This window comes from Aquarana catesbeiana, linkage group LG02, assembly GCF_042186555.1.
Source record: "Aquarana catesbeiana isolate 2022-GZ linkage group LG02, ASM4218655v1, whole genome shotgun sequence".
NCBI classification, from domain to species: Eukaryota; Metazoa; Chordata; class Amphibia; order Anura; family Ranidae; genus Aquarana; species Aquarana catesbeiana.
Window position 1 is genome coordinate 530,143,075 of NC_133325.1, and position 26,759 is coordinate 530,169,833.

The window sequence follows — 26,759 nt, forward strand, 5'->3', positions numbered from 1 at the left end:
AGTGATGTTTTCATTACCTCTTGTCTGGCACAATTCTAATCCCACTCCAATCTTCTTCCAATATATTCGATCTTTTGGGATGAGGTGCCAGATGCTATATGGTTACCCGGGTCGGAAAATATATATACAAATGTGGCAGATGAGGTTCAATAAAGGAAAATGTAAAGTCATGCACTTGGGTGCTAAAATGTGCAGGCAAGTTACACTGTAGGGGAAGAACCTATGGGGGAACAGAGAACATGACAGACTAGGCAATAGCACGCAATGCCAAGCTACAGCAAGCACGGCCAGCAGACTATTAGTATACATTAAAAATGGTATTTACTCAAGAGATTAAGAATTGTACCACTTTACAAAATTCAGGTTAATCCACATCATGAATATGCTGTCCAGTTCTGGTCACCAAACATGAAGAAGGATGTCCTTGAACAGAGAAGGGCAACAGAGCTGGAGGACCTCAGTTATGAGGAACAACTACAAACATTCTCTCTACAGAAGCAACACTTAGGGGATATGATAGTGAAATACAAATCTTTAAATGGGGACTGTAGCACTAGTAGGAAACGTTTTAACCACTTCAATACCAGGTACTTATACACCTTCCTGTCCAAGCCAATTTTCAGCTTTCAGCGCTGTCGCAAATTGAATGACAATTGCGTGATCATGCTACACTGTACCCAATTTTTTTTATCATTTTGTACCTATCATTTTGGTGGTATTTGATCACCTCTGCAATTTTTATTTTTTGCGCAACAAATAAAAAAAATACCAAAAATTTTGAAAAAAAAAAAGGTTTTCCTTGTTTCTGTAAAAAATTTTTGTAAATAATTACGTTTTTTCTTCAGTGATGGGCACCGATGAGGTGGCACTGGTATGGGGCACTGATGGTCACTCGTAGGCGGCACTGATGGGTACTTATAGGTGGCACTGATGGACAATGATGGATGACACTGATGGGTGGCATTGCTGGGCATCACTGATTTTATTTGTGCCATAGAGGTGCCAGTCAGTGCCCATTTGTGGGCACTGATTGGCATATGTTGGGCATTAATTTGCACATGTGGATGGCCATGGGGGATGTACCTAGCCATCCACGTTAGGTGCTTCCCTGGTGGTCCTGGCGGCTTCCCTGTTGGTCCAGTGTGGGCATCAGAGGGGGGGCTGCGCTGATAAACAATCAGCACAGACCCCAGTCAGGAGAGCCGCCGATCGGCTCTCCTCTACTCGCGTCTGTCAGATGCGAGTGAGGAAAAGCCGATCAACGGCTCTTCTTGTTTACATCGTGATCAGCCTTCGGAGGCTCTTTACCGAGATCGGTGTAGCGGTGTGTCAGACTGCACCATCGATCGCCGCATTGCGCGCTCCCAGGGGCGCTCGGCGGCTGTTATCCTGCAGGACATCATATGACGCCCAGTCAGGATAACTGAACCACCGCCCAGCCGTCATTCTGCTATAGGCCGGGCGGAAAGTGGTTAATCTTGGGTCTCTTAAAAAAAGACACGTCATGTGTAAGGGATTCTTTAATGACAGAGCGGTGAGTTTAGATACGTTTAAAAACCTTTAGTTGTTTTTAGTGAACACAATATAAAGGGATATGGAAATCAGTAGCCACACACACACACTCCCCAACCCTTACCAACTATACAACTGTAGCTGGGCTCATTACCTTTTGGCTTTGTTTGAGCAATAGATGGTTTTCCTAGCATCAGGTACCAGCTTTTTTCCAAGTGATTTCCAAGTAGTTTAGTAGACAATAGTCCCCCATCATTCTAAGCAGAGAAGATTCCTAGTGTAGAATTTAAATAGTGTCCCTGGCTTCTTGCGAATATTCCTTGTGACCCAAGACTTCTAGCGTTCTAGGCTTTGAGAAACTCCTAGTGACCTATATTTTCCTTGTGGTCCTGTGGCTGGACCCCCCTTGATCCTAGTGTCTGTTTGCAAACATCGCCCAGTGCCTTTCAGTGTGATCTCAGTACCCCCAAGTCTTAGTTCTTAGTCTGCCCCCAGTGTGTTCCTGCTGTATCCATGTACCTGTTGCCAGTGTTCTTTTGCCTCTGTTTACCTTGTGTACTTTTTTTCAAATAGAGCTTTCTTTTGGTGGTATTTGATCACCTCTGCAATTTTTATTTTTTGCGCAACAAATAAAAAAAGACCAAAAATTTTGAAAAAAAAAAAAAGGTTTTCCTTGTTTCTGTTAAAAATTTTTGTAAATAATTACGTTTTTTCTTCAGTGACGGGCACTGATGGGCACCGATGAGGTGCCAGCTTTTTTCCAAGTGATTTCCAAGTAGTTTAGTATACAATAGTCCCCCATCTTTCTAAGCAGAGAAGATTCCTAGTGTAGAATTTAAATAGTGTCCCTGGCTTCCTGCGAATATTCCTTGTGACCCAAGACTCCTAGCGTTCTAGGCTTTGAGAAACTCCTAGTGACCTATATTTTCCTTGTGGTCCTGTGGCTGGACCCCCCTTGATCCTAGTGTCTGTTTGTAAGCATCGCCCAGTGCCTTTCAGTGTGATCTCAGTACCCCCAGTCTTAGTTCTTAGTCTGCCCCCAGTGTGTTCCTGCAGTATCCATGTACCTGTTGCCAGTGTTCTTGTGCCTCTGTTTACCTTGTGTACTTTTGACAGCTTTTAGCACCCCTGTGATTTCCTGCATGCTATTGTGTCTGCAGTCTGCTTCAGTGTCTCCCAGTTAATTTCTAATCTGGTGAATTCTTATCTGCTTATCTTAGTTCCCAGTAGCTGTCTGTTTGGGTGAGTCCAAGAACCACAACCTGGAAATGCCTGCAGTGCAACGTATTAGTTCCCAGTAGCTGCCTGTTTGGGTGAGTCCAAGAACCGCAACCTGGAAATGCCTGCAGTGCAACGTATTTCCACCTTCTGAAGACCAGACTGAGCCTCAGCCCTTTCAAGGCCCCTCACCTTTGTGGTATGTGTGGGCAGGCTGGGTTTTCCCCAGACACTACCAATATGTATCCTTCCTATCCTAGACTCCTTATGTACCTTATCTGTATTTCTGTGTAAATGTATACCTGGGCCCCCATGCACTTTCATGATGCTGAAACACAGAGGTAACAGTACATGGTTACCTCTATGTTTCTGTAAGCTCAGCATCCAACTGATGCTACCTGTTTCCCTATGAGCCCTGCACCCCAGTGCAGTAAGTACTTCTTACTGGTATTCTGTGTCATACATGCCTGTAAGACGAGCACCCAAGTGCACTCATTCCAGTGAGTCCTGTATTACATGCTTTCCAAGATCTTTGTCTGTGCTTCTCTGCGCTAGGGCAGATGTAGCCTGCATGGGAGCGCTCTTCCAATATATTGCCATCCAGTGCGCAGGCTAAATCCCAATGATTCATGTCCACTATCCCAATGATATCTTGTTTGTGACAGAGAAGTTACAGAAACCAGTCCTGTGGCCCTGAACCAAGGTGACATCAGATCCCTCTACCACCAATGCTGTGAATCCTCAATGAATATTCAAATCTGGGGCACTGGTATCACAACTGTGGAGCAGAATGGATATACAGTGAATATTTAAATCTGGGCATAACACTGAGCTGGTATGATACTGGGACTGATGATAGCCACTGGAATGCATATCTGAATAATGGGGTCAAATATTGTCAGAGAAGTAGGAAAGTTGCTGAGAGAATCCCTTTTCTCTTAGTTTAAATGCTCTGTCCTCACAATTATAGTGCACAATGTGTAAAGGTCACACTACTCATCACAAGTGTACTCATATGCTCTTGTACTGCAGAGAAAGAGAGGGGAAGTATCTGTCAAAGTCTGCTAGAACAGGAAACTAGAGAAGATGAATAAAATAGAAGAAAGGGGGCTATTGGTACAAAGTCTATTTACGTGGCCTAAGCTGGGTGTTTAATTGACCACATGAGGCAGCTCTGTAGCATTTAGTTTTTGCTTACAATGTTCAGCACTACTATTTGAAGAGACCATTGACAACTAAAAAGGAAACACTCAACAGCTTGCAGCAGCCTCTATGAATAGAGTTACTTTCAACTTATATTTCACTGGGAATTGAAAGTGTCACCTTAGTGTCCATGCATTACATGAAAGAAGGCCAATACCCCCTTATCTGGGCTAAGCTTAGTCAAAACATAACAACGTAAATGTTGCACCTGTTACCAAATTGTTGTTACCTGTATACCAAATGTTCTTTATTCTTATCTCTATGGGTTAGGGCCTATAAGCTCTACTTGCTAATGAGTGTACATAATGGTCTGTTGCAAATGACTCAGCTTCTTTTTTTTTTTTTTTTTTTTGTGTTAATTGATACAAATCAATAAATATCTAAACTGAGATCACATAGCTAAACCAGATCTAACTACATAAAACATTTTACAAGAAACATAACATAATAAACAATATTAAGCCATTATTGAGTGAGAATGAGTAATGAAACAACAGCCTTCACAGACTTCCCATGTAAAACAGTACAAAATGGTTTTGCTGAATCGGCTGAACCATGCAAGGGAAAGTTAATACTAAACTAATGAAAAAAATTTGTACTTCTTTACAATACTTTGTTAAATTAAAGAACAGTTTTCAAGAAGAAGTGATTACATTTGTTACACATCTAACTTTTTGCCATATTACTACTTAAAGCAAACTTTCAGATTTTTTTCAACATATAAAAGTCAAATATATACACGCTTTAAAAATGGCTATTTTGGCCAGACTTTTACTCATGGGTTAGCAAATGGATACACAATGGGTATGGACTGGACCGTTTGCAACTGAAAACCGATTTGACTTAACCACTGATCCAGTCAGTATCATAACAAATTTAATAAGTAGAAATGTGTATTTAAATAAGTACTAAGTTTAGGTAGGGTTTTGAACTCTCTAAATTGCACCATATGCTGCAATTACTGCCAAAGCTCCTGCCAAAAATAAGTTGTCAGCATTCTGAAAGGTATAAAAGTTAATAATTGAACTTGGTAAAAATTTGAATACGTGAAATGCAAAAATTTAGAAACAGAAACACAAACCAAAATAAATGTTATCAGTTTATCTAGTAGACAAATCTCTTAGAAGAGGATTGTGAATCAGCATTTGTTATTCTAGCAGAATAAAGGATATTCATCCAATCAAATAAAACATTAAGTCTCCAAAAATAATGGTGCTGGTTTAATTTTAGACCTTGCTGAATGCGAACGAAGGAGGATTCGGTAACCCATTCATTAACAATCTATGAAGATTTTCTACAGGGAATAAGGCTGTTGGAAGGATCAGCTGTCTATCATTTCCGACAATTCCATTAGAAGATCATCCTCATCTTTGCTGGGATCCAGATCAATTTCATCATCTAGTTTACCATCTGAGATATCCCAAATGAGTTCATCAAAGTCGTCTTCTGTGAGAATTGAAGGCTTCCCCAGTAAAGCAATACTTGCTCTTCGTGAAGTCGGCGCTGTACCTGAATGTCCAGGATCTGATGCAGGAACCTGAGAACTAAAGCATAAAAGTCCTTCAGTTGGGGGATAGGCAACACTTAAAACACAACATTTTTTAACCTAATGTAAGCTTCTTTTTAAAGTGACCAATATTTTTGTGAATGTAATAACATTCACAAAAAAAAGATCACTTTAAAAAGAAACTTGCATTAGATAAAAAAGTGAATTTTTAGGTTTTAAAAAAACAATACCAATTTCCATTTTAACTACTTGCGGACCGCCCGCTGTCATTACGGCGGCTGTTTAACGTGGAATACCATTGTTATGGCAGCAGATAGCTGGCATAAACCCGGTATCGTTATAAACAGCGGGCGGTCTGCTTTCAGATAAAAGTGGTCTCTGCAGCTGATTCGGCGCAAGATCACTTTTATCGGCGGCTGGAGAGGTGCCCCCCCTCCCATAGCGGAGACTTTGGTATCGGTGGAGATGATCGGGTCCTCTCCCCTCAGTAACATGGAGCCGGGTGAGAGAAAGATGGCCCCCACTCGGCTCCATACCATTGGATGACAGAAGCAATGTCAAACTTCACGTCCGCCCAATGGTCTTAAAGGGGAAATTTTTTTTATTGAAAAAAAAAAAAAAAAAAAAAAAACACTTTTTTATTTGCATTAAAGTGTAAATATGAGATCTGAGGTCTTTTTGACCCCAGATCTCACATTAAAGAGGTCCTGTCATGATTTTTTCTAAGGGATGTTTACATTCCTTGTAATAGGAATAAAAAAAGAGACCCAAATTTGTTTTCTTAAATGGACAGTGTAAAAATAAAGTAAAATCAACAATAAACAAAAAAATTTTAAAGTGCCCCATCCTGCCAAGCTCTCGTACAGAAGCGAACGCATACGTAAGCTGTGCCTGCATATGAAAACAGTGTTCAAACCACACACGTGAGGTATCGCCGCGATCGTTAGAGAACAAAAATTCTAGCAAAAGACCTCTTCTAACTCAAAACTGGTAATCTGTAGAATTTTTTTAAACGTCACCTATGGAGATTTTTAAGGGTCAAAGTTTGTCGCCATTCAACGAGCGGGCACAATTTTGAAGCATGACATGTTAGGTATCAACTTATTCGTAACATTAAATTTCACAATATAAAAAATAATTAATCCAAAACAAGTGTATTTTTTACCAAAAAATTGCATTTGTAAGACCGCTGCGCAAATACATTGTGACAAAGTATTGCAACGACCACCATTTTATTCTCTAGGGTGTCTGGAAAAAAAAATTATGTTTGGAGGGTTCTAAGTAATTTTCTGACAAAAAAATTGAATCTTTATAACAGCTTGCCTGTAAAATCCTTTTTTTGGAGTACATCATGGGACACAGAGCCTAATAACTTAATGGGTTATAGGCCACCTTCAGGTGATGGACACTGGTATACCCAATACCGGAAGTTCACTCCCCTATATAACCCCTCCTCCTTCCAGGAGTACCTCAGTTTTTGTAGCAAAGCAATATACTTAAACCCCAAAAAGAGGGGAGGGACCTCTGTGTCCCATGATGTACGCCAAGAAAAGGATTTTACAGGTAAGCTGTTATGAAAATCCTATTTTCTTTATCGTACATCATGGGACACAGAGCCTAAGTAATAAGTTTATGGGACGTCCCATAGCAATGCTATTTGAGGGGAGTGAGAGACAACCCATAGGGCACCCCCAGACTTGAGGACTTATACTGCTGCCTGCAGCACACTGTGTCCCAAGGCGATATCCTCATACCTCCTTACATCCACCTGATAACATTTTGTGAATGTATGTACTGAAGTTGCGGCCTTGCAGATCTGAGCCATGGAGGCCTAGTGACGCACTGCCCAAGAAGCACTAACGGACCTGGCAGAGTGCGCTTTGACTTGAAAAGGAGGAATTTTTCCCCTTAAATCATAAGTCTGAATTATAACTTGCCGAATGCACTTAGCAACAGTGGATTTTGACGCTGCCTGTCCTTTCTTAGGACCATCTGGCAGAATAAATAAGACATCAGTCTTTCGAATCTGAGCAGTTGTCTTTAAATAGATTTTCACTGCTCTCACCACATCAAGACAATGTAGTGACTTTTCTTCCCTGGAACATGGTTTTGAAAAAAACGATGGCAGGACAATATCTTGGTTCAGGTGGAAACCTGAGACCACTTTTAGCAAAAGATCTGGATGAGGGTGCAACACCACTCTGTCCTCATGTTTAATCAAATATGGCTTTACAAGAAAGAGCAGCCAATTCTGAAACCCTCCTTGCTGAGTATATAGCAACCAAGAACACTAACTTCCTTGTCATAAGGACTAAGGAAATATGCTGTATCGGTTCAAATGGCTGTTTTTGTAACACTGATAAAAGTAAGTTCAAGTCCCAAGGGCTCAAAGGTGATTTAACTGGTGGATTAATCCACATCACCCCTTGCAAAAGCCGGATTAAAGAATGTGTGTGGTCACAAAGTGTCTAAGAAAGTTACAATGGTGTAAACAGGAGGTTGAGTACCTAGGGTTTGTGCTGTCTCCGGGAGTTAGGAAAGTCAGTCACAGGAGAGCTGCCGCTCTTGTGGGTCTGCCCCGCCCACTTACCAAGAAAGACATGCTCACCTTTCTTGGAATGATTGGTTACTGCCGCCAATGGATACCTGACTGTTCTCTCTATGACAATATATTGAGACAAGCAACCCTCTCTGAAATGTCTGATACTGTAAAATGGTCTGATGAAATGTTAAACGCTTTTGCCATGTTGAAATGTGCAATGGTTACCAGCCCGAGCCTTGGCCTACCTGAATATGGCAAAATGTTTCACTTGTTTGCCAGGGAAAATTGCAGAACCATGGCGGGAGTACTGGCCCAGGAACATGGTGGGAGACTGCGCCCTGTAGCTTTTTTCTCAAAGATGGTCCTGGTGCAGGTTCAAGGCATGCCCGTGTGTCTCAGAGCTCTAGCGTCCTGTGCGATGGTGGTTGAGATGGCCACTTCTTTCACTCTGGGACACGACACCACACTGCAGGATTTGGGCTTGGAGGTATATTTTCATGGTTAAAATACATTTGCCTTGTCATTGTTATGATATTTATCCTTGCTCTGATTCTTTACCTCTGTTTTAAGTGTTGTACCTGCATAAATGCACGCATTCAATCTCCTGATAAGGTTCTATCCTACATGGCATACACGAAGAATCATCAGGCAATCTATGCCACAATCCCAAAGAAGTACTAGAACACTGGATAGAATGTAGAGATCATCTTATATGATCTAAGAGGGGATTGAAGGAATATTTAGCTTAACCACATCCATTTTATAATTTAGTTTCCATTTTGTGTTTTTCCCTGTACTCTATTTCACATATTACTAAGTGTGTAATGTAATCTAGTTTCGTTTCTCACATCCCTGTTATCTTTATTGTTTCGTTTCCCGTAAAGCACGTGATTTCTCAAAAATAATTAGTCTCACTTTTGTCATAAATTGTTTCTGTATTTTATTGGATAATTTGTATGACGCGGTCAAGGGGCGGTAGTTTCTGAAAGCCCCCTTTAAATTTTCACACCAAAGAATAAAGATTAGATTTTCTCGGCAAGACTTTGTCCATTTTTTTTTATCATTGTCTTAATGGGCTAATCTCACAGGCCTGTGGGGATTGTAAGGTACACCTTATGCAGACTTATCGAGGGTCTAAAAATATCCCTAGACAACCTACATCTCCCTACAGATATATGTGAGGGTTTACGTATGCTCTAGACTGTGCCGTGCTGTACCCTAACGCCACTAGTGTGTGGTAGTGATGGAAGCAGTCCTTAAGGCAGAGACCAGGTTGGCCAGGACAGAAAAAAATGGGTGTCTCTTCTTGTGTCTGCTACAGACGCATCTTTTTTGGGGTGACTTTTGGGTCAGGGTACCAGGAATGGCATCTGGAAAATGCCTCTCATGCAGCCGGCTCACTGCACCTGGATTGGGAGTTTGGGTCACAGCACCTTCTGGATACAAAAGGGCTGTGATGATCTCTTCTTGAAATTTTAGGAAGAATCCACTTCTGACGCTTTGTAAAGAACAGAGCCAATTGGAATAAATATAAAGACACTTTCTTGTACAAGCATCTGGCTTTTTGGGAAACCAAGTACAGCTCCATCATCTGGTCATTTAAGTCCACCCCTCTTATGTTAAGATTGTAGTCATGGACACAGAGGTCCCTCTCTATTATGGTGGCTGTTTTCCAGGAGCATCCCACCTTTCCATTTTTAGACACACCGCTACGGAGGCAATCACTGGGTGCGCGGCATCATATCGCGCACGCGCAGGCCTCTGAGCAGATTTGGTTGCCTTGGCAGCGTCCGGCGTCCTCACGTCGAATGCTCCCATGGTAATGAACACGGGCGAGCCGCGTATCAAACCACGCGGCGGAAGCACGTCAATAGATGTGCGTCATCACGTCGCGCATGCGTGGGCCGTCGAGCGGAGCTGGTTGCCAAGGTAGCATCCAGCATCCTTACGCTGGATTCTCCTGACAGCAGCAATCACTTGCAAGCCGCGCTATTGGATAGCGCGGCGCCTTGCCTCCGCCCACCAGCCGACCCACACCACCATATATAGGACGCCAGAGACGGCTAATGGCGCCATTCTTCCCGAGACATCCTCCTGTGGATATCTGGGCTACCGCTGGCTCTGGCTTCATGAATCCTCCCCTTTCCAAGCTAGGCGATCTACTTAATAGTAAGTGTCTCATTACATACCTAGAAGAAACGGGATCTCCCTATCTGGGAGGTCCATACTTTATGCCTGGCTTTCTATTTAAGGGGGGACTTTTTAAGTGGTATTTACTGGCGGGGTGGCCTGCAGTTCATTGAAGGATACCACTTATGTTTATTCTCTGCCCTATTACAGACAGCCATTAACTTTTCAAGGATGAGGACGCCATATGTTGGGATTTTTTGATTACATATCCAGCCGCCTTGTAGATTAATAGGACAGTCCAGGCCATCTTTGGTGTGGGGTATCTCTGACCCTTGGCGTACATCATGCTCAACCCAGGTTGCCTTGGGAGAACGTAAGTCACTAGAGAATCCAACCAATGCAGGAGATTTGTATGGTGCATATATGTACAAATTGTAACAGTATGATTTTTTGATTTGATTTTTTCTGATTGTTTAGATTGTGATGTAGTTTCCCTGAAGAAGACTTGATTCTGCTTAATGTTGAAACGCGTCGGAAATTCCACTACCCCATATCCGAGTGGCCATTTAGGGTGACCGTATTGGGTAGTGTGATACATCACTCTCTGTTTCACACTAAATTCTTCTATATGCAAACTCTATACAACTGCTATCGGATGTATATATAGAATCATTTCTATGTCCTGAATTTTATTTTTATTTGTATCCATATGTTTAACCACTTGCCGACCACCTAACGCATATATACGGCGGCAGAATGGCACGGGCAGGCAGAATCACGTACCCGTACGTGATCTGCCTCCCGCGGGTGGGGGGTCCGATCGGACCCCCCCCGGTGCCATAGGCGGTCGGCTCTCGTTCGCGGGCGATGAGAGGTGAGGGGGAGGCCATCCATTGTTGGCCACCCCCTCCCGATCGCTCCCGGCGAATGAAAACGCTTCCTTTCCCTCTGTAATGTAAACAGAGGGAAAGGAAGTGATGTCATCCCTCCTCGAGCCGGTCTTTTCGTCCCGGCGTAGAGGAGAGAAGACATCCAAGTAAGTGCACCAACACTACACTTACAGTAGAACACGCAGGCACACTTTTCACCCCCCAGTCACCCCCCTGTACCCCCTGTCACTCTGACACCAATAGCAGTTTTTTTTTTTTTTTGCATTGGTGTCAGTTTGTGTCAGTTACAAGTGTTAGGGCAGTTAGGTTAGCCCCCTTTAGGTCTAGGGTACCCCCCTAACCCTCCCCTAATAAAAGTTAACCCCTTGATTACCCCCCGTCGCCAGTGTCGCTAAGCGATCGTTTTTCTGATCGCTGTATTAGTGACACAGGTGACGCTAGTTAGGGAGGTAAGTATATAGGTTCGCTGTCAGTGTTTTATAGCGACAGGGACCCCCATATACTACCTGCTAAAGGTTTTAACCCCTTGATTGCCCCCTAGTTAACCCTTTCACCAGCGATCACCGTATAAGTGTTACGGGTGACGCTGGTTAGCTAGTTTGTTTTTTGTAGTTTATTATAGTTTATAACAGTTTATTATAGTTTATTATAGTTTTAGGGCACCCGCCGTTTATTACCTTATAAAGGTTTAACCCCCTAATTGCCCGGCGGTGATATAAGTTAAGTTTTTTTAGGATCTGATAAGGTCTGCGTCGCCCCAGGCAGCGTCAGGTTAGCGCCAGTACCGCTAAAACCCACGCACGCAGCATACACCTCCCTTAGTGCTATAGTATCTGAACGGATCGATATCTGATCCGATCAGATCTATACTCCCCAGCAGTTTAGGGTTCCCTGAAACACAGTGTTAGCGGGATCAGCCCAGATACCTGCTAGCACCTGCGTTTTGCCCCTCGGCCCAGCCCACCCAAGTGCAGTATCGATCGATAACTGACACTTACAAAACACTAAGCACACATAACTGCAGCGTTCGCAGAGTCAGGCCTGATCCCTGCGATCGCTAACAGTTTTTTTGTAGCGTTTTGAATCAGTCGCTAACAGTCAGGAGCTTTTTTGCCTGTGAGTCTCACTAGTTTACCCCTAAATTTAGAGGCCAAAATGGCAAATCGAAGGTACACTAGTGAAGAGGCCTACACGTTTCTCAGTATGACAGATAGTGAAGAGGAAGTCACTCATCTGTCAAGTTCAGGCTCAGAATACGAACCTGTAGAGGACAGCGGCTCCATGACAGATAGCTCTGACGACGGAGTTGTGGTCCCTGCTAGGGTCAGGCGTACCAGACCCCGAACTTCTTCTGTCCTTGAAGTGCAAGAACCGCAGGGCTCTCGTATGGAGCAGAGAAGTACTAGTGCCGCTACTCCTGGTGAACTGGCAAGCACCAGCGGCCTAGTACACCCTGGTCGTACATCCAGCACTGCAGTATCACATGGTGACGTGGCGAGTCCCATAAGTGCAGTTCAAGCTGGCGAGGTGGCAAGCACAAGTAGTGTCCCGCTGCCACCAAGAAGACGAACACAGGCCCGTCGTGCCCATAGTGCCCTTCCTGCTGCATTCGCCAATCCGAATTGGGAACCCACCACTTCTGCAGCACCCATACTTCCCCCTTTCACTGGCCAACCCGGAATTCAGGTGGAAACAGTTGACTTTACGCCACTGGATTTTTATTCGCTGTTTTTCACCGAAGATCTCTATAGATCTATTGTGGACCAAAGCAATTTGTACGCTGGTCAACACATCGCCACTATTCCCCAGTCCTCCCTTGCCAGAGATTGGAGACCAATTACGGTCTCCGAATTTAAGATCTTTCTGGGCCTTTCCCTCCTCATGGGCATAACCAAAAAGAGTGAGTTGCGGTCATATTGGTCCACTGACCCAATTCACCATATGCCCGTGTTCTCTGCCTCCATGACCAGGGCACGATACGAGCAGATTTTGCGGTTCATGCACTTCAACGACAATGAACTCTGTCGTCCTCGTGGAGACCCTGCATACGATCGGCTCTACAAAATTCGGCCCCTCGTAAACCACTTCAACCAACGTTTTGCAGACTTGTTTACTCCCCATCAAGTTGTCTGCGTTGATGAGTCCCTGATTAAGTTTTCTGGCCGCTTGTCATTCAAACAGTACCTTCCCAGCAAGCGTGCCAGATACGGGGTCAAGATGTATAAGCTCTGTGACAGGGCCACAGGCTATACATGTAGATTTATGGTTTACGAGGGCAAAGATAGTCACGTAGAGCAGATAAACTGCCCTGACTACATAGGAAGCGCTGGCAAGATAGTGTGGGACTTGGTGTCACCCTTATTCGGAAAGGGGTACCACTTGTACGTGGACAATTATTATACGAGCGTGCCACTTTTTAGTCACTTGTTTGATCATCAGATTGGAGCATGTGGCACCGTGCGACCTAATCGCCGGGGCTTTCCCCAGTGGCTTGTAGAGTCCCGTCTTAGGCTGGGGGAGAGAGCCTGCTTGCAGTATAATAATTTGCTCGCTATGAAGTGGAGGGACAATAAGAATGTTTTCGTTCTTACCTCCCTTCATGCAGACACGACGACCCAAATTACTACGGCGACTGGTGTTGTGGAGAAACCCCTCTGTGTCCACGAATACAACCTTAATATGGGAGGGGTGGACCTCAACGACCAGTTGTTGGCGCCGTACCTAGTTGCCCGTAAGGCCAGACGCTGGTACAAAAAAGTGTCTATTTATTTCAATTGGCTTTGCTGAATGCTGATGTGCTATACAGAGCTTCAGGACGGACTGGATCCTTCCTTAAATTCCAGGAAGAGATCGTCAGAGCCCTTCTGTTTCCAGATGGTGCTCCACCTCACCATCCCAATCCAAATGCAGTAAGCCGGCTGCATAGGAGGCATTTTCCTTATGTCCTCCAGAGTACCCCTACCCAACGAGCCCCCCAAAAAAGATGTCGTGTCTGCAGCAAGCGCGGATTTAGGCGTGACACCCGGTATTGTTGTCCCTCCTGTCCTGACAATCCTGGTCTATGCATTGGTGAATGTTTTGAACGCTACCATACACTAGTGGAGTATTAGCGTAGGGTTCAGCACGGCACAGACTAGGCACACTAACACAGGGTCTCCCAAGATGCCATCGCATTTTGAGAGACCCAAACCTGGTACAGTTACAGTTAAAAGTTAAAGTTACTAAAAAAAGTGTTAAAAAAAAAAATAAATAAAAAAATAAAAATACAAAAAAAATATAAAATAAAAAAAACAAAAATAGTTGTCGTTTTATTGTTCTCTCTCTCTATTGTTCTGCTCTTTTTTATTGTATTCTATACTGCAATGTTTTATTGTTATGTTTTTATCATGTTTGCTTTATAGGTATGCAATTTTTTTATACTTTGTTTTTTTATTGTTAACCACTTTTTTGTTTTCAGGTACGCCATTCAGCTGCAGAGCGGATTTATTTATCTTGACAGCAACAGCGTTTGCTCCCACGATATATAAAGCCGTGACTCCAGCGCTGTCGGAGGTGATTGAACCACCTCAGTTACATACTTCAGCATATATGCCGAAGCGTGGGGGGCAGCAGTGGGTGGAGGAGCAATTTGCTCCTGCCTTTTGCGGGAGGATGCCCCCATGCTTCGGCATATATATATTTTAGGTAGGCACAGGTTGCGTTAAATGTTTTATTTTTTACTATGTTTTTTTTTGTATTTGCTTTGCAGGTATGGTAAGTATTACTGTTATACTGTAATGTTACTTTGTTTTTTTGTTAACCATCATTTGCTTAACAGGTACGCCATTCAGTTGCAGCGCGGATTTATTTATCTTGACAGCAACAGCGTTTGCTCCCACGATATATAAAGCCGTGACTCCAGCGCTGTCGGAGGTGATTTCACCACCACAGTTACGTACTTCAGCATATATGCCGAAGCGTGGGGGCAGCAGTGGGTGGAGGAGCAATTTGCTCCTGCCTTTTGCGGGAGGATGCCCCCATGCTTCGGCATATATAAATGGTGCATGTATGCCCATCATTAGAAGTGGGCGGATGAAGGGAGGTATTCTAATGGTGAGCATACCCACCGATCAATACCTTTTTTTCGTTCAGCCCACAGGCTGCATGAAAAAAAAGTTTACAATACAAGGACCAGCAACGTACTGGTATGTTGCTGGACTTTGAGTGGTTATACCAGAATGATGCCTGCAGGTTTAGGTATCATCTTGGTATCATTCTTTTCAGCCAGCGGTCGGCTTTCATGTAAAAGCAATCCTAGCGGCTAATTAGCCACTAGACTGCTTTTACAAGCAGTGGGAGGGATTCCCCCCCCCACCGTCTTCCATGTTTTTCTCTGGCTCTCCTGGCCCAACAGGGAACCTGAGAATGCAGCCGGTGATTCAGCCAGCTGACCATAGAGCTGATCAGAGACCAGAATGGCTCCAATCATCTCTATGGCCTAAGAAACCGGAAGCTACGAGCATTTTATGACTTAGATTTCGCCGGATGTAAACAGCGCCATTGGGAAATTGGGAAAGCATTTTATCACACCGATCTTGGTGTGGTCAGATGCTTTGAGGGCAGAGGAGAGATCTAGGGTCTAATAGACTCCAATTTTTTCAAAAAGGAGTACCTGTCACTACCTATTGCTATCATAGGGGATATTTACATTCCCTGAGATAACAATAAAAATGATAAAAAAAATAAAAATGAAAGGAACAGTTTAAAAATAAGATAAAAAATCAAAAAATTAATAAAGAAAAAAAAAAAAAAAAAAAAAGCACCCCTGTCCCCCCCTGCTCTCGTGCAAAGGCGAACGCAAGCGTCGGTCTGGCGTCAAATGTAAACAGCAATTGCCCCATGCATGTGAGGTATCACCGCGAAGGTCAGATCGAGGGCAGTAATTTTAGCAGTAGACCTCCTCTGTAAATCTAAAGTGGTAACCTGTAAAGGCTTTTAAAGGCTTTTAAAAATGTATCTAGTTTGTCGCCACTGCACGTTTGTGCGCAATTTTAAAGCATGTCATGTTTGGTATCCATGTACTCAGCCTAAGATCATCTTTTTTATTTCATCAAACATTTGGGCAATATAGTGTGTTTTAGTGCATTAAAATTTTAAAAAGTGTGTTTTTTCCCCAAAAAATGCGTTTGAAAAATCGCTGCGCAAATACTGTGTGAAAAAAAAAAATGAAACACCCACCATTTTAATCTGTAGGGCATTTGCTTTAAAAAAATATATAATGTTTGGGGGTTCAAAGTAATTTTCTTGCAAAAAAAAATAATTTTTTCATGTAAACAAAAAGTGTCAGAAAGGGCTTTGTCTTCAAGTGGTTAGAAGAGTGGGTGATGTGTGACATAAGCTTCTAAATGTTGTGCATAAAATGCCAGGACAGTTCAAAACCCCCCCAAATGACCCCATTTTGGAAAGTAGACACCCCAAGCTATTTGCTGAGAGGCATGTCGAGTCCATGGAATATTTTATATTGTGACACAAGTTGCGGGAAAAAGACATTTTTTTTTTTTTTTTTGCACAAAGTTGTCACTAAATGATATATTGCTCAAACATGCCATGGGAATATGTGAAATTACACCCCAAAATGCATTCTGTTGCTTCTCCTGAGTACGGGGATACACAAAGTGTGAGACTTTTTGGGAGCCTAGCCGCGTACGGGACCCCGAAAACCAAGCACCGCCTTCAGGCTTTCTAAGGGCGTAAATTTTTGATTTCACTCTTCACTGCCTATCACAGTTTCGGAGGCCATGGAATGCCCAGATGGCACAACCCCCCCAAATGACCCCATTTTGGAAAAGAGACACCCAAAGCTATTTGCTGAGAGGTATAGTGAGTATTTTGCAGACCTCACTTTTTGTCACAAACTTTTGAAAATTGAAAAAAGAAAAAAAAAAATGTTTTTCTTGTCTTTCTTCATTTTCAAAAACAAATGAGAGCTGCAAAATACTCACCATGCCTCTTAGCAAATAGCTTGGGGTGTCTACTTTCCAAAATGGGGTCATTTTGGGGGGTTTTGTGCTATCTTGGCATTTTATGGCCTTCAAAACTGTGATGGGTAGTGAGGAGTGAAATCAAAAATTAACGCTCTTAGAAATCCTGAAGGCGGTGATTGGATTTTGGGGCCCCGTATGAAGCTAGGCACCCAAAAAGTGCCACTCATGTGGTATCCCCGTACTCAGGAGAAGCAGCAGAATGTATTTTGGGGTGTAATTCCACATATGCCCATGGCATGTTTGAGCAATATATCATTTAGTTACAACTTTGTGCAAAAAAAAAAAAAAAATTGTCACTTTCCCGCAACTTGTGTCAAAAAATACAATATTCCATGGACTCAACATGCCTCTCAGCAAATAGCTTGGGGTGTCTACTTTCCAAAATAGGGTCATTTGGGGGGGTTTTGTGCCATCTGGGCATTTTATGGCCTTCAAAAATGTGATAGGTAGTGAGGAGTGAAATCACAACTTTACGCCCTTAGAAATCCTGAAGGCGGTGCTGGGTTTTCGGGGCCCCGAACACGGCTAGGCTCCCAAAAAGTCCCACACATGTGGTATCCCCGTACTCAGGAGAATCAGCAGAATGTATTTTGGGGTGCAATTCCACATATGCCCATGGTCTGTGTGAGCAATATATCATTTAGTGACAACTTTGTGCAAAAAAAAAAAAAAATTGTCACATTCCCGCAACTTGTGTCAAAAAATAAAATATTCCATGGACTCAACATGCCTCTCAGCATGGCCTGTGTGAGCAATATATCATTTAGTGACAACTTTTTGTAATTTTTTTTTTTTTTTTGTCATTATTCAATCACTTGGGACAAAAAAAATAAATATTCAATGGGTTCAACATGCCTCTCAGCAATTTCCTTGGGGTGTCTACTTTCCAAAATGGGGTCATTTGGGGGGGTTTTGTATTGCCCTGCCATTTTAGCACCTCATGAAATGACATAGGCAGTCATAAAATAAAAGCTGTGTAAATTCCAGAAAATGTACCCTAGTTTGTAGACGCTATAACTTTTGCGCAAACCAATAAATATACGCTTATTGACATTTTTTTTACCAAAGACATGTGGCCGAATACATTTTGGCCTAAATGTATGACTAAAATTGAGTTTATTGGATTTTTTTTATAACAAAAAGTAGAAAATATCATTTTTTTTCAAAATTTTCGGTCTTTTTCCGTTTATAGCGCAAAAAATAAAAACGGCAGAGGTGATCAAATACCATCAAAAGAAAGCTCTATTTGTGGGAAGAAAAGGACGCAAATTTCGTTTGGGTACAGCATTGCATGACCGCGCAATTAGCAGTTAAAGCGACGCAGTGCCAAATTGGAAAAAGTGCTCTGGTCAGGAAGGGGGTAAATCCTTCCGGGGCTGAAGTGGTTAATACTATGTGCATGATTTAAAATTTATGTTTTTATGTTGAATGATACTTAATAAATTGGATTTTACTCTAAAACAAACTTAAAACTCATTGCCTTAAAAATCCCATTAGAGGTTTATATATAATTTTTTTCACATGTATCTGGGATGATGGCAATGACACATCCACACCACCAAGGTCACATTTATATACACTAAAGAAGAACTAGAGTGTTTTACTAGCAGGATTGAAAGGGCTTTCAAGCAAGATATTGAACAACTGCCAGCAGATACCACTGAGCTGGGTCACAGGGTAGAGACTTTGGAGCAGAAATTTGACGATACTGTGCCCGCCATCTCCCAGCTCAGAGAACAGACTGTTGCCCACAGTCACCAAACTGAAGCCCTCTTATGCCAATTAGACGACATGGGGAACCGCAGCAGGCGAGCGAACATTCGCATACAAGGCCTTCCAGAAGCCACTGCACCTAAAGGTATTGTTCCCACGCTGCAGGGAGTGTTCCGTGAAATCCCGCCTCCTTCGGTGCCGATTGAGATAGATACGGCTCACAGGGCACTCAGGCCTCCATCTGAAGATCCGGAAAATTCCAGGGATGTTATTTGCAAACTCCATAAATTTACCCGAAAGGACCGCATCATGCAAAAGATGCGCAATAGACCGGGCTTTGACTTTGATGGAGCCCAGATGTCCTATCAGGATTTCCCGGATTGGCGTACCACACCAGACATTCCGATTCCCCAGCTACCTCAGCCATGGATCCCGGCAGCTGGAAGCAGACATTCCCGTGGTCGCAACAGGCAGACGGAAGGTCCCCACCCGGGCACCTCTGCGACTAGAGACTGACTACGCCACTGCTAACTTATCTCTAATTCCTTGAAAGGACCACAGATCACCCCCTTTCCATTATTGATATCTCGGTCGGGGCACAGAACTCAATGGACGCAATGCTGTAAGCACTGAACCTCCTCTTGAAGGACACTGAACCTTGGGGCCTCTGTACTATTACCCAGCTTAAGCCTCCTGATACGTGATGGACTGGAGGGTCTGTTACTCAGCCCTCTGTTTGGCTGCCCTGTTTTGCACTTTTTGAAAGTTCAAGTTTGTATACGTTATATTTTCACCCTGTTCACATGTTATACTGGATTGGACGGGGCACTGGGCTCTGCGTCCCCTTGGTGGTTGCCCACGTACCCCACTTAGGCCTCACCTTACTAGGTGATAGTCCCTAGAGGGACTCCAGGCCACCACCCGGGCGGTTTCTGGGTTTGTTACCCCCCGGGTGGGCTCTGTAGTTCACCATTGTGCAATATACCAGGCCTGTTAGACACGGTCCGGTCCCTATGGTGCTTTTGTCTTATTCTCCTCTCGTCCCCCTCTCTTCCTCCTCCCACCCCCTTACCCCCTTTCCTATTCCTTTTCCAATCCTCCCCTTTCTAACCTATCCCCCCTCCCCCTCCTCCTTTCCTCTCTCCTCTCTCTTATTTTCACTATTGTCCCTCATATTGTTTTTGAGAGCTAACATTTTTTGCTTTGACCTTCAGGTTGCCTCTTTTTCAACTGTGACACGCGCGGAGGACCTAGAGGGGGTGAGTTACCATCGGCCTCAGGTACGCAATCACTAAAGGTACTGTCTTATAATGTCAGGGGGCTCTGCTCTCCCCACAAGCGCAATAGGCTTTGGCTAGAATTGAAACGTTTGGGGGCCAAGGTGGTTTTCTTGCAGGAGACCCACTTCAGACAACAATCCCTCCCCAAGATACCCATGCATCTTTACACCCAATGGTTCTTTAGCAACTCCCTGGTGGCTAAATCACATGATACCGCCATTGCATTTCATAAATCCTGCCCATTCCAACTCTCAGAGAGCCAGGTTGATCCACAGGGCAGGTAGGTCTTCATGAAGGGGGTCTTGGCCAACACAAAATTTACATTTGCGACTCTTTACGCACCCAACGCCCAACAACTTTCTTTCATAGACTCCGTGTTAGACAAGCTGACTGAATTTAGGGAGGGCCACCTAATTCTTGGAGGAGATTTTAATGTGAGTCCCGACCCGCTTGTGGATACGTCCCACGGCCATCCTACCCATTCCCAGGCCTTTCTCAGGCATTTTCGCAAATCACTGCAGAATAACTTTCTTATAGACACATGGAGAGCACTCCATGCGTTGGATAGAGACTACAGTTACAACTCGGGGGTACATGATGTATATACGCGCATTGATCTCATGTGTGTGGATCATGATACCCTAGAACTACTGCAGTCAGCTGAAATAGGGAACATCACTATATCAGATCATGCCCCTGTGTTGGCTGTGATTAGGATCCCAGATGGATCACCAAAGGCTTGGTCTTGGAGACTCAACCAAAATCTCCTAGATGATGCCTTTGTGGTAGCTAAGGTCTCTGAAACCATTACAAACTATTTTGCAGAAAATGTGTCCGAGGACATAGCAGAGGGAGTTGTACGGGAAAGTCATAAGGCGGTACTCAGGGGTTAGCTAATCTCATTGGGCTCTAGACTCAAAAGAGAAGGACAGATAGACTTCCAGAGGGTGCTGTCAGCTTTACAACAGGAAGAACTTAGACATAAATGCCAGTGGGGATGCTAAGGCTCGCGAGCGGCTGACCGAGCTGAGGGAGCTGTTCTCACGCCTCCTTGACCGTCGCGCCCGTAGACAACTACGCTACCTATCCCATAAATATTATGAACAGGGTAATAAGTGCGGCAGAATGCTAGCCAGAGCACTTCGAAAACGACGAATAACTGCCCATGTACACACGCTTTGATCCCCCGACGGTACGGCAACTTTACACTCCTCTGGGATTGCTTCCATATTTAGAGATTATTACGCAGACCTCTACCATTTAGATAAAGATATCTGCCAAACTGAACAGACAGCTAAACTGAGAACTATTGGCGACTACCTCGCCTCGGCCGGACTCCCCTCTCTGACGCATGAACAACGGCTAGACCTCGACTCACCCGTCTTCCCTCAGGAGATTATTGCGACAGTGAAGGCCCTACCTAATGGGAAGAGCCCTGGCCCGGATGGATATTCCAAAGCTTATTACGTAAAATTTCTCCCCCTGCTACAAAATCATATGTGTAGGTATTTCAATTCTCTCGCCACAAGCCACCAGATTCCCCCTGAAGCCTTGCTGGCCCATATCACAGTACTTCCTAAGGAAGGTAAGGATCCCACCCTTCCACAAAGCTATCGACCAATATCGTTACTTAATGTCGATATAAACATTTTTGCTAAAATTATGGCAAACCGAATTAAACATATCATACCATCCTTTATTCACCCCGATAAAACGGGATTCATTTCGGGTAGAGAAGCTAGAGATAATTCCATCTGAGCCATGCAGCTCTTTCAGTGGGTTCATTCCCACAGGGATTCCACCCCCACCTCGTTCTGTCCACAGACGCCAAAAAAGGCTTTTGACAGAATAGATTGGTCATACCTTAACCACTTCCAGACTGCCGCACGCCGATGTACGTCCAAACTTTGAAAGGGTATATCGTTGTTGTGGCAGCAGCTAGCTGCCATAAGCCCGGTATCCCCGTTTTCGTGCGGCGGTCCTCTTTCTGATAAGTGGTCCCTGCAGCGGATTCGCCATGAGATCACTTTTATTGGTGGCGGGAGAGGGGCTTCCCCCTCCCGCCATGATCCAGTGCCCTCTGCCGCTTACCGGAGCCGACGGTAGCGGCGGAGGCGATCACATCCGTCTCCCTCCTGTGCCTGGAGACGAGTGAGGCTAAGATGGTGGCGCCCACTCGTCTCCATGACACTGCTGGGCGGAAGTGAGGTCAAAACTTCACTTCCGCCCACGCCTCTTAAAGGCATATTTTTTTCAATGTCATTTTTTTAAATGACTTTTTTTTTTTTTATTGCATTTTAGTGTAGATATGAGATCTGAGGTCTTTTTGACCCCAGATCTCATATTTAAGAGGTCCTATCATGCTTTTTTCTATTACAAGGGATTTTTACATTCCTTATAATAGGAATAAAAGTGACACAATTTTTTTTTTAAACGGTGTAAAAATAAATAAAACAATGTAAAATAAATAAAAAAATTATTTTTTAAAAAACCCCTGTCCCGACGAGCTCGTGCGCAGAAGCGAACGCATACGCGAGTAACGCCCACATATGAAAACGGTGGTCAAACCACACATGTGATGTATCTCCGCGACCGGTAGAGCGAGAGCAATAATTCTAGCCCTAGACCTCCTCTGTAACACAAAACATGCAACCTGTAGAATTTTTTAAACGTCGCCTATGGAGATTTTTGAGGGTAAAAGGTTGATGCCATTCCACAAGCGGGCGCAATTTTGAAGCGTGACAAGTTGGGTATCAATTTACTTGGAGTAACATTATATTTCACAATATAAAAAAAATTGGGCTAACGTTACTGTTGTCTTATTTTTTTATTCAAAAAAGTGATTTTTTTCCAAAAAAGTACGCTTATAAGACCGCTGCGCAAATACGGTGCAAAAAAAAAAGTTTTGCAACAACCGCCATTTTATTCTCTAGGGTGTTAAAAAAAAAAAACATATATAATGTTTGGGGGTTCTAAGTAATTTTCTAGCAAAAAAACTTGTTTTAAACATGTAAACACCTAAAATCCAAAACGAGGCTGGTCCTTAAGTGGTTAAGGCGGTCTTGGAAACTTTAGGGCTGGGCCCCCACATGCTCCAATGGATTATGGCACTTTACACGACCCCCAGTGCAAAGGTCAAGGTAAATGGCCATTTGTCCTTGGAGTTCCCCATACGGAATGGCATGAGGCAGGGGTGTCCCCTCTCCCCCCTTCTGTTCGCACTAGCTATGGAGCCTCTGCTTAGAACAATACGGGCGAGCGGTGACATCAGAGGGGTGATGGTTGGGTCTATGGAACACAAACTGTCGGCCTACACTGATGACGTGCTTTTTCACCTGACCCAACCTCTTGTATCGCTGCCAAACCTTATGAGGGAACTCAAAATTTTCGGACAAATATCAAATTTTAAGATTAATTACACCAAATCCGAAATTCTGCCCATCACCATTCCCGTGAAGATGGCCACTGATTTACAGCAAGCTTTTCCATTCAGCTAGGCCAAAACCTCTATTAAATATCTGAGTATCCAACTCACAAACCAGTTCGATACCATATACTCTGCTAACTTCCCTACTCTTTTGAGCATGGTGCGTAGGGATTTGCAAAATTGGGCCAAGATCTCCTTCACGTGGCTAGACAAACTCAACATACTTAAAATGAACATCCTCCCTAGGGTGCTTTTCTACCTACAGATGTTACCTATCCCCCCCCAAAAGCTTTTTCACACAGCTTTAAAGCCTAATGATTAATTTCATTTGGCACAGTAAAAAACCAAGACTGGCCGTGTCCCTACTGCAGAAACCCAAAGAGATGGGTGGCTTAGGCCTTCCGGACGTACAACGTTATTACAGAGCTATTGCGATCTAATACATCCTAAACTGGCGCCACCATGCTGGCTCAAAAATGTGGGTCTCCCTGGAGAAGAGCCTAGCCAGTCGCAACTTGTCATATGTCCCTTGGCTACCCCGCGAATACAGAGGACTCTCACAGACGTCTTCCCCGCTGACCACCCACACCCTGCGGGTCTGGGACTGTACTAACGCTCTATATGCCCTGGCACCCCCTGGCTCCCCACTGGCACCGCTGGGGGGATTCAGGTGGTTCCTTCCTGGGGAGCAGGTGGCCTTCTTTGGGACCTGGGTGAATGACGGTAACTATAGTTGTGGCAAATTTGTGGATAAAGGCAAGTTGATACCCCTAGACGCCTTGAGGGATAGTCATGGAAGATTCCCAATGGATTGGTGGAGACACAACAGCTCCAACACTTCATTGCGACCCAGGGTGCTTCGACGGGAGGCTTAGACGCTATCACCTCACTGCAACGATTGTTCATAGAAAATATAAATATATCGGCTTCTGGGATCTGTTTCCGCTGTCTCTGCAATTGACTGTATTGTTGGATTTTATTGAAATAAAGATGTCCTTATCCCAGAGTGCGGCTATCCAGGATTTCTTTCTACCTCTCTGAGAACATTCACACATGTTTAGACTAGCACTCCAGCTCCATAGAGTCCAGGACACAAGAAACTAACTACAAGCTTTTGACTCGCTGGTATCGCGTACCAGCAGTCATATCCTGTATTTATCCCTCGGTTAGGGATCGAAGCTGGCGGAGCTGTGGTCATAATAATAATAATAATAATAATAATTAGCCCCAAGAATTGTATTGACTCCTTTTCGAAATCGCACTTTTCTGCTTTTACATAAAATTTGAGCTTCCGCAGAGTGTGCAGAACTGTCTTCACGTGCGTACGGTGGAGCTCCAAGGTAGTCCAGAATACAAGGATATCATCCAGATAGATGATGACAAAGTTGTCTAAAAATTCTCCAAAAATATAAATTACGAAATGTTGGAACGTGGCCGGGGCATTGCACAATCCGAATGGCATCACTAAATAATTAAAGTGACCAAAGCGAGTTCCTCCATATCTGGTGGGATTGTCCAGCAATTAAGCCATTTTGGGTAGAAATACATACTTTTATAAAAAATGCCTTGCAGATCGAAATACCGTTCTCCCCAACGCACTTCCTCTTACACCTCCCTGCCCTTCCTTTGAGCCATTACAAGAAAAGCGCCCTCCCCCATCTACTAAATGCTGCTAAACAGCTTATACCTCTCTATTGGAAACGTCTGCAGATCCCTAATATAATAGAATGGCTCAAAAAGGTGGGCGATATTAGAGAGGCGGAGGAGTGGGTGGCGAGGTGCAAAGACAGGAGTGAGCGTTTCAATGGTGTTTGGGCCCAGTGGCGGAAATATACTGCCGACACTAATCCTGTGTCATCTAGCCTGGACATTGCGCTGCTGGAGTTAGCAGAGCCCTCCCTGAAGCTGAGGAGGCCTGTAAATGGTGATGTGCGTGCCTGATCATTATGTCTCACTGCCCTAATGGTAGCGCAGTGACCTGTGCTCCTCTTTTTCCTTTGCGCTGCTCATAAGGTCCACAATAGAGGGTTAATTTGAGGCACTATGCGCCTCTTGTGGTTAATGGCATGTTAATATGTTTCTCATTCTAGTTATCAATATGTTGTTCCCCGGTTGGGTGCATTGGACAAGGGTCCCGCCTGGCGGCCTTGGTACCCCAGTGAAACCTGCAACTGAGACGGCCGCAAGGATGACCTGGGGGGTGCTGCCCCCGTGACGGAGGTAAGTTGGAGGCTTTTTAACCCCCGTTCCTGGAGGCTCACCTACCGGGTCCCTGCTGGCCTCGAGGCCGAGTCTAGCCCCCAATGCATGGGTGGGGAGCTACGAGAAGATGCGGGTCTGGACCGAGGTTGCGGAGGCGGGAAATTCTCTATGATTCTTTTATGATGTGAAATGGTGTGGAGATAACGCTATCCCCCCACTCCCCTCCCTTCCCTTGTCCCCCTTGTTTTCACGTTTTTTTTCCTCTTTTTTTCCTGCTTTATTTAGATTAAGTTGTTGTACAACGTCTGACTCTGACAGGCTTATAATGCTCAGCCTACAATGCTATGTGATGGGTCCTATTGTACACTGTGTGTTTTATATGAAATAAAGATTACGTAAAAAAAAGAAGTGACAGTGATATACTGACCCTGCACTTGAGGGGGGGCGGAGGGGCTAAACGCAGGTGCTGGCTGTGTCAGGCTGTGCCCCATAGCATAAATCCATTTGAGGCACTTTTGATATTTACATGCTTGACTTGTTTCAATCAACGTACTGTAAGTAGTTTTATTTATGAAGAGTATAAAAACCCAAACAGATTTATACTATGGGGCCTCTCTGTCTATTCACCTCCTGCATGAGCCTACTGAGACAGTGGACCGAGAGGAAAGGAAGTGGTTTATCATATCCAGACTGGGGTACATGTGGATGCTTTTTACCCCCTGGCTTTTTGGTAAGTGCAGGGAGGGGAGCACGAGTGGAGACCCATTCACCGCATGTTTTTGGATTGCTAATCCAGAGCACAGACAGCATTTTTACTAAGAACTTCATAAATAGACTTATGAATTTCTTTATCACTATCACATTGGATTTAGTTGACTATTATATGCACTTTATTTATAGAGCATCTTTATTTCACATGCTTATTTAGCACTGTGCACTTTCATCATTCAGAAATATTTATTTGGTTGATATATGCTTTTATTTTACATGTGTATTTAGCACCGTGCACTTTCATCATTCAAGAATATTTAGTTAATATACAGTATCAAAGTATAAAAGTGAGTACACCCCTCTCATTTTTGTAAATATTTTATTATATCTTTTCATGTGAC

General features: G+C 43.9%; 1 protein-coding gene across 7 annotated transcripts in view; it reads right to left on the reverse strand.

Moving 5' to 3' along the window:
* Positions 1–304: 304 nt before the first annotated feature.
* The window catches only part of ZC3H11A (zinc finger CCCH-type containing 11A), a 754,301-nt gene continuing 727,846 nt past the window's right edge, over positions 305–26,759 (reverse strand). For all 7 annotated transcript variants that reach the window (XM_073615852.1, XM_073615851.1, XM_073615846.1 and 4 more), the window contains one exon: positions 305–5,477. In XM_073615852.1, the coding sequence (XP_073471953.1) occupies positions 5,255–5,477 (223 nt within the window). In that variant the 3' untranslated portion in view covers positions 305–5,254. The remainder of the gene's footprint in view (positions 5,478–26,759) is intronic.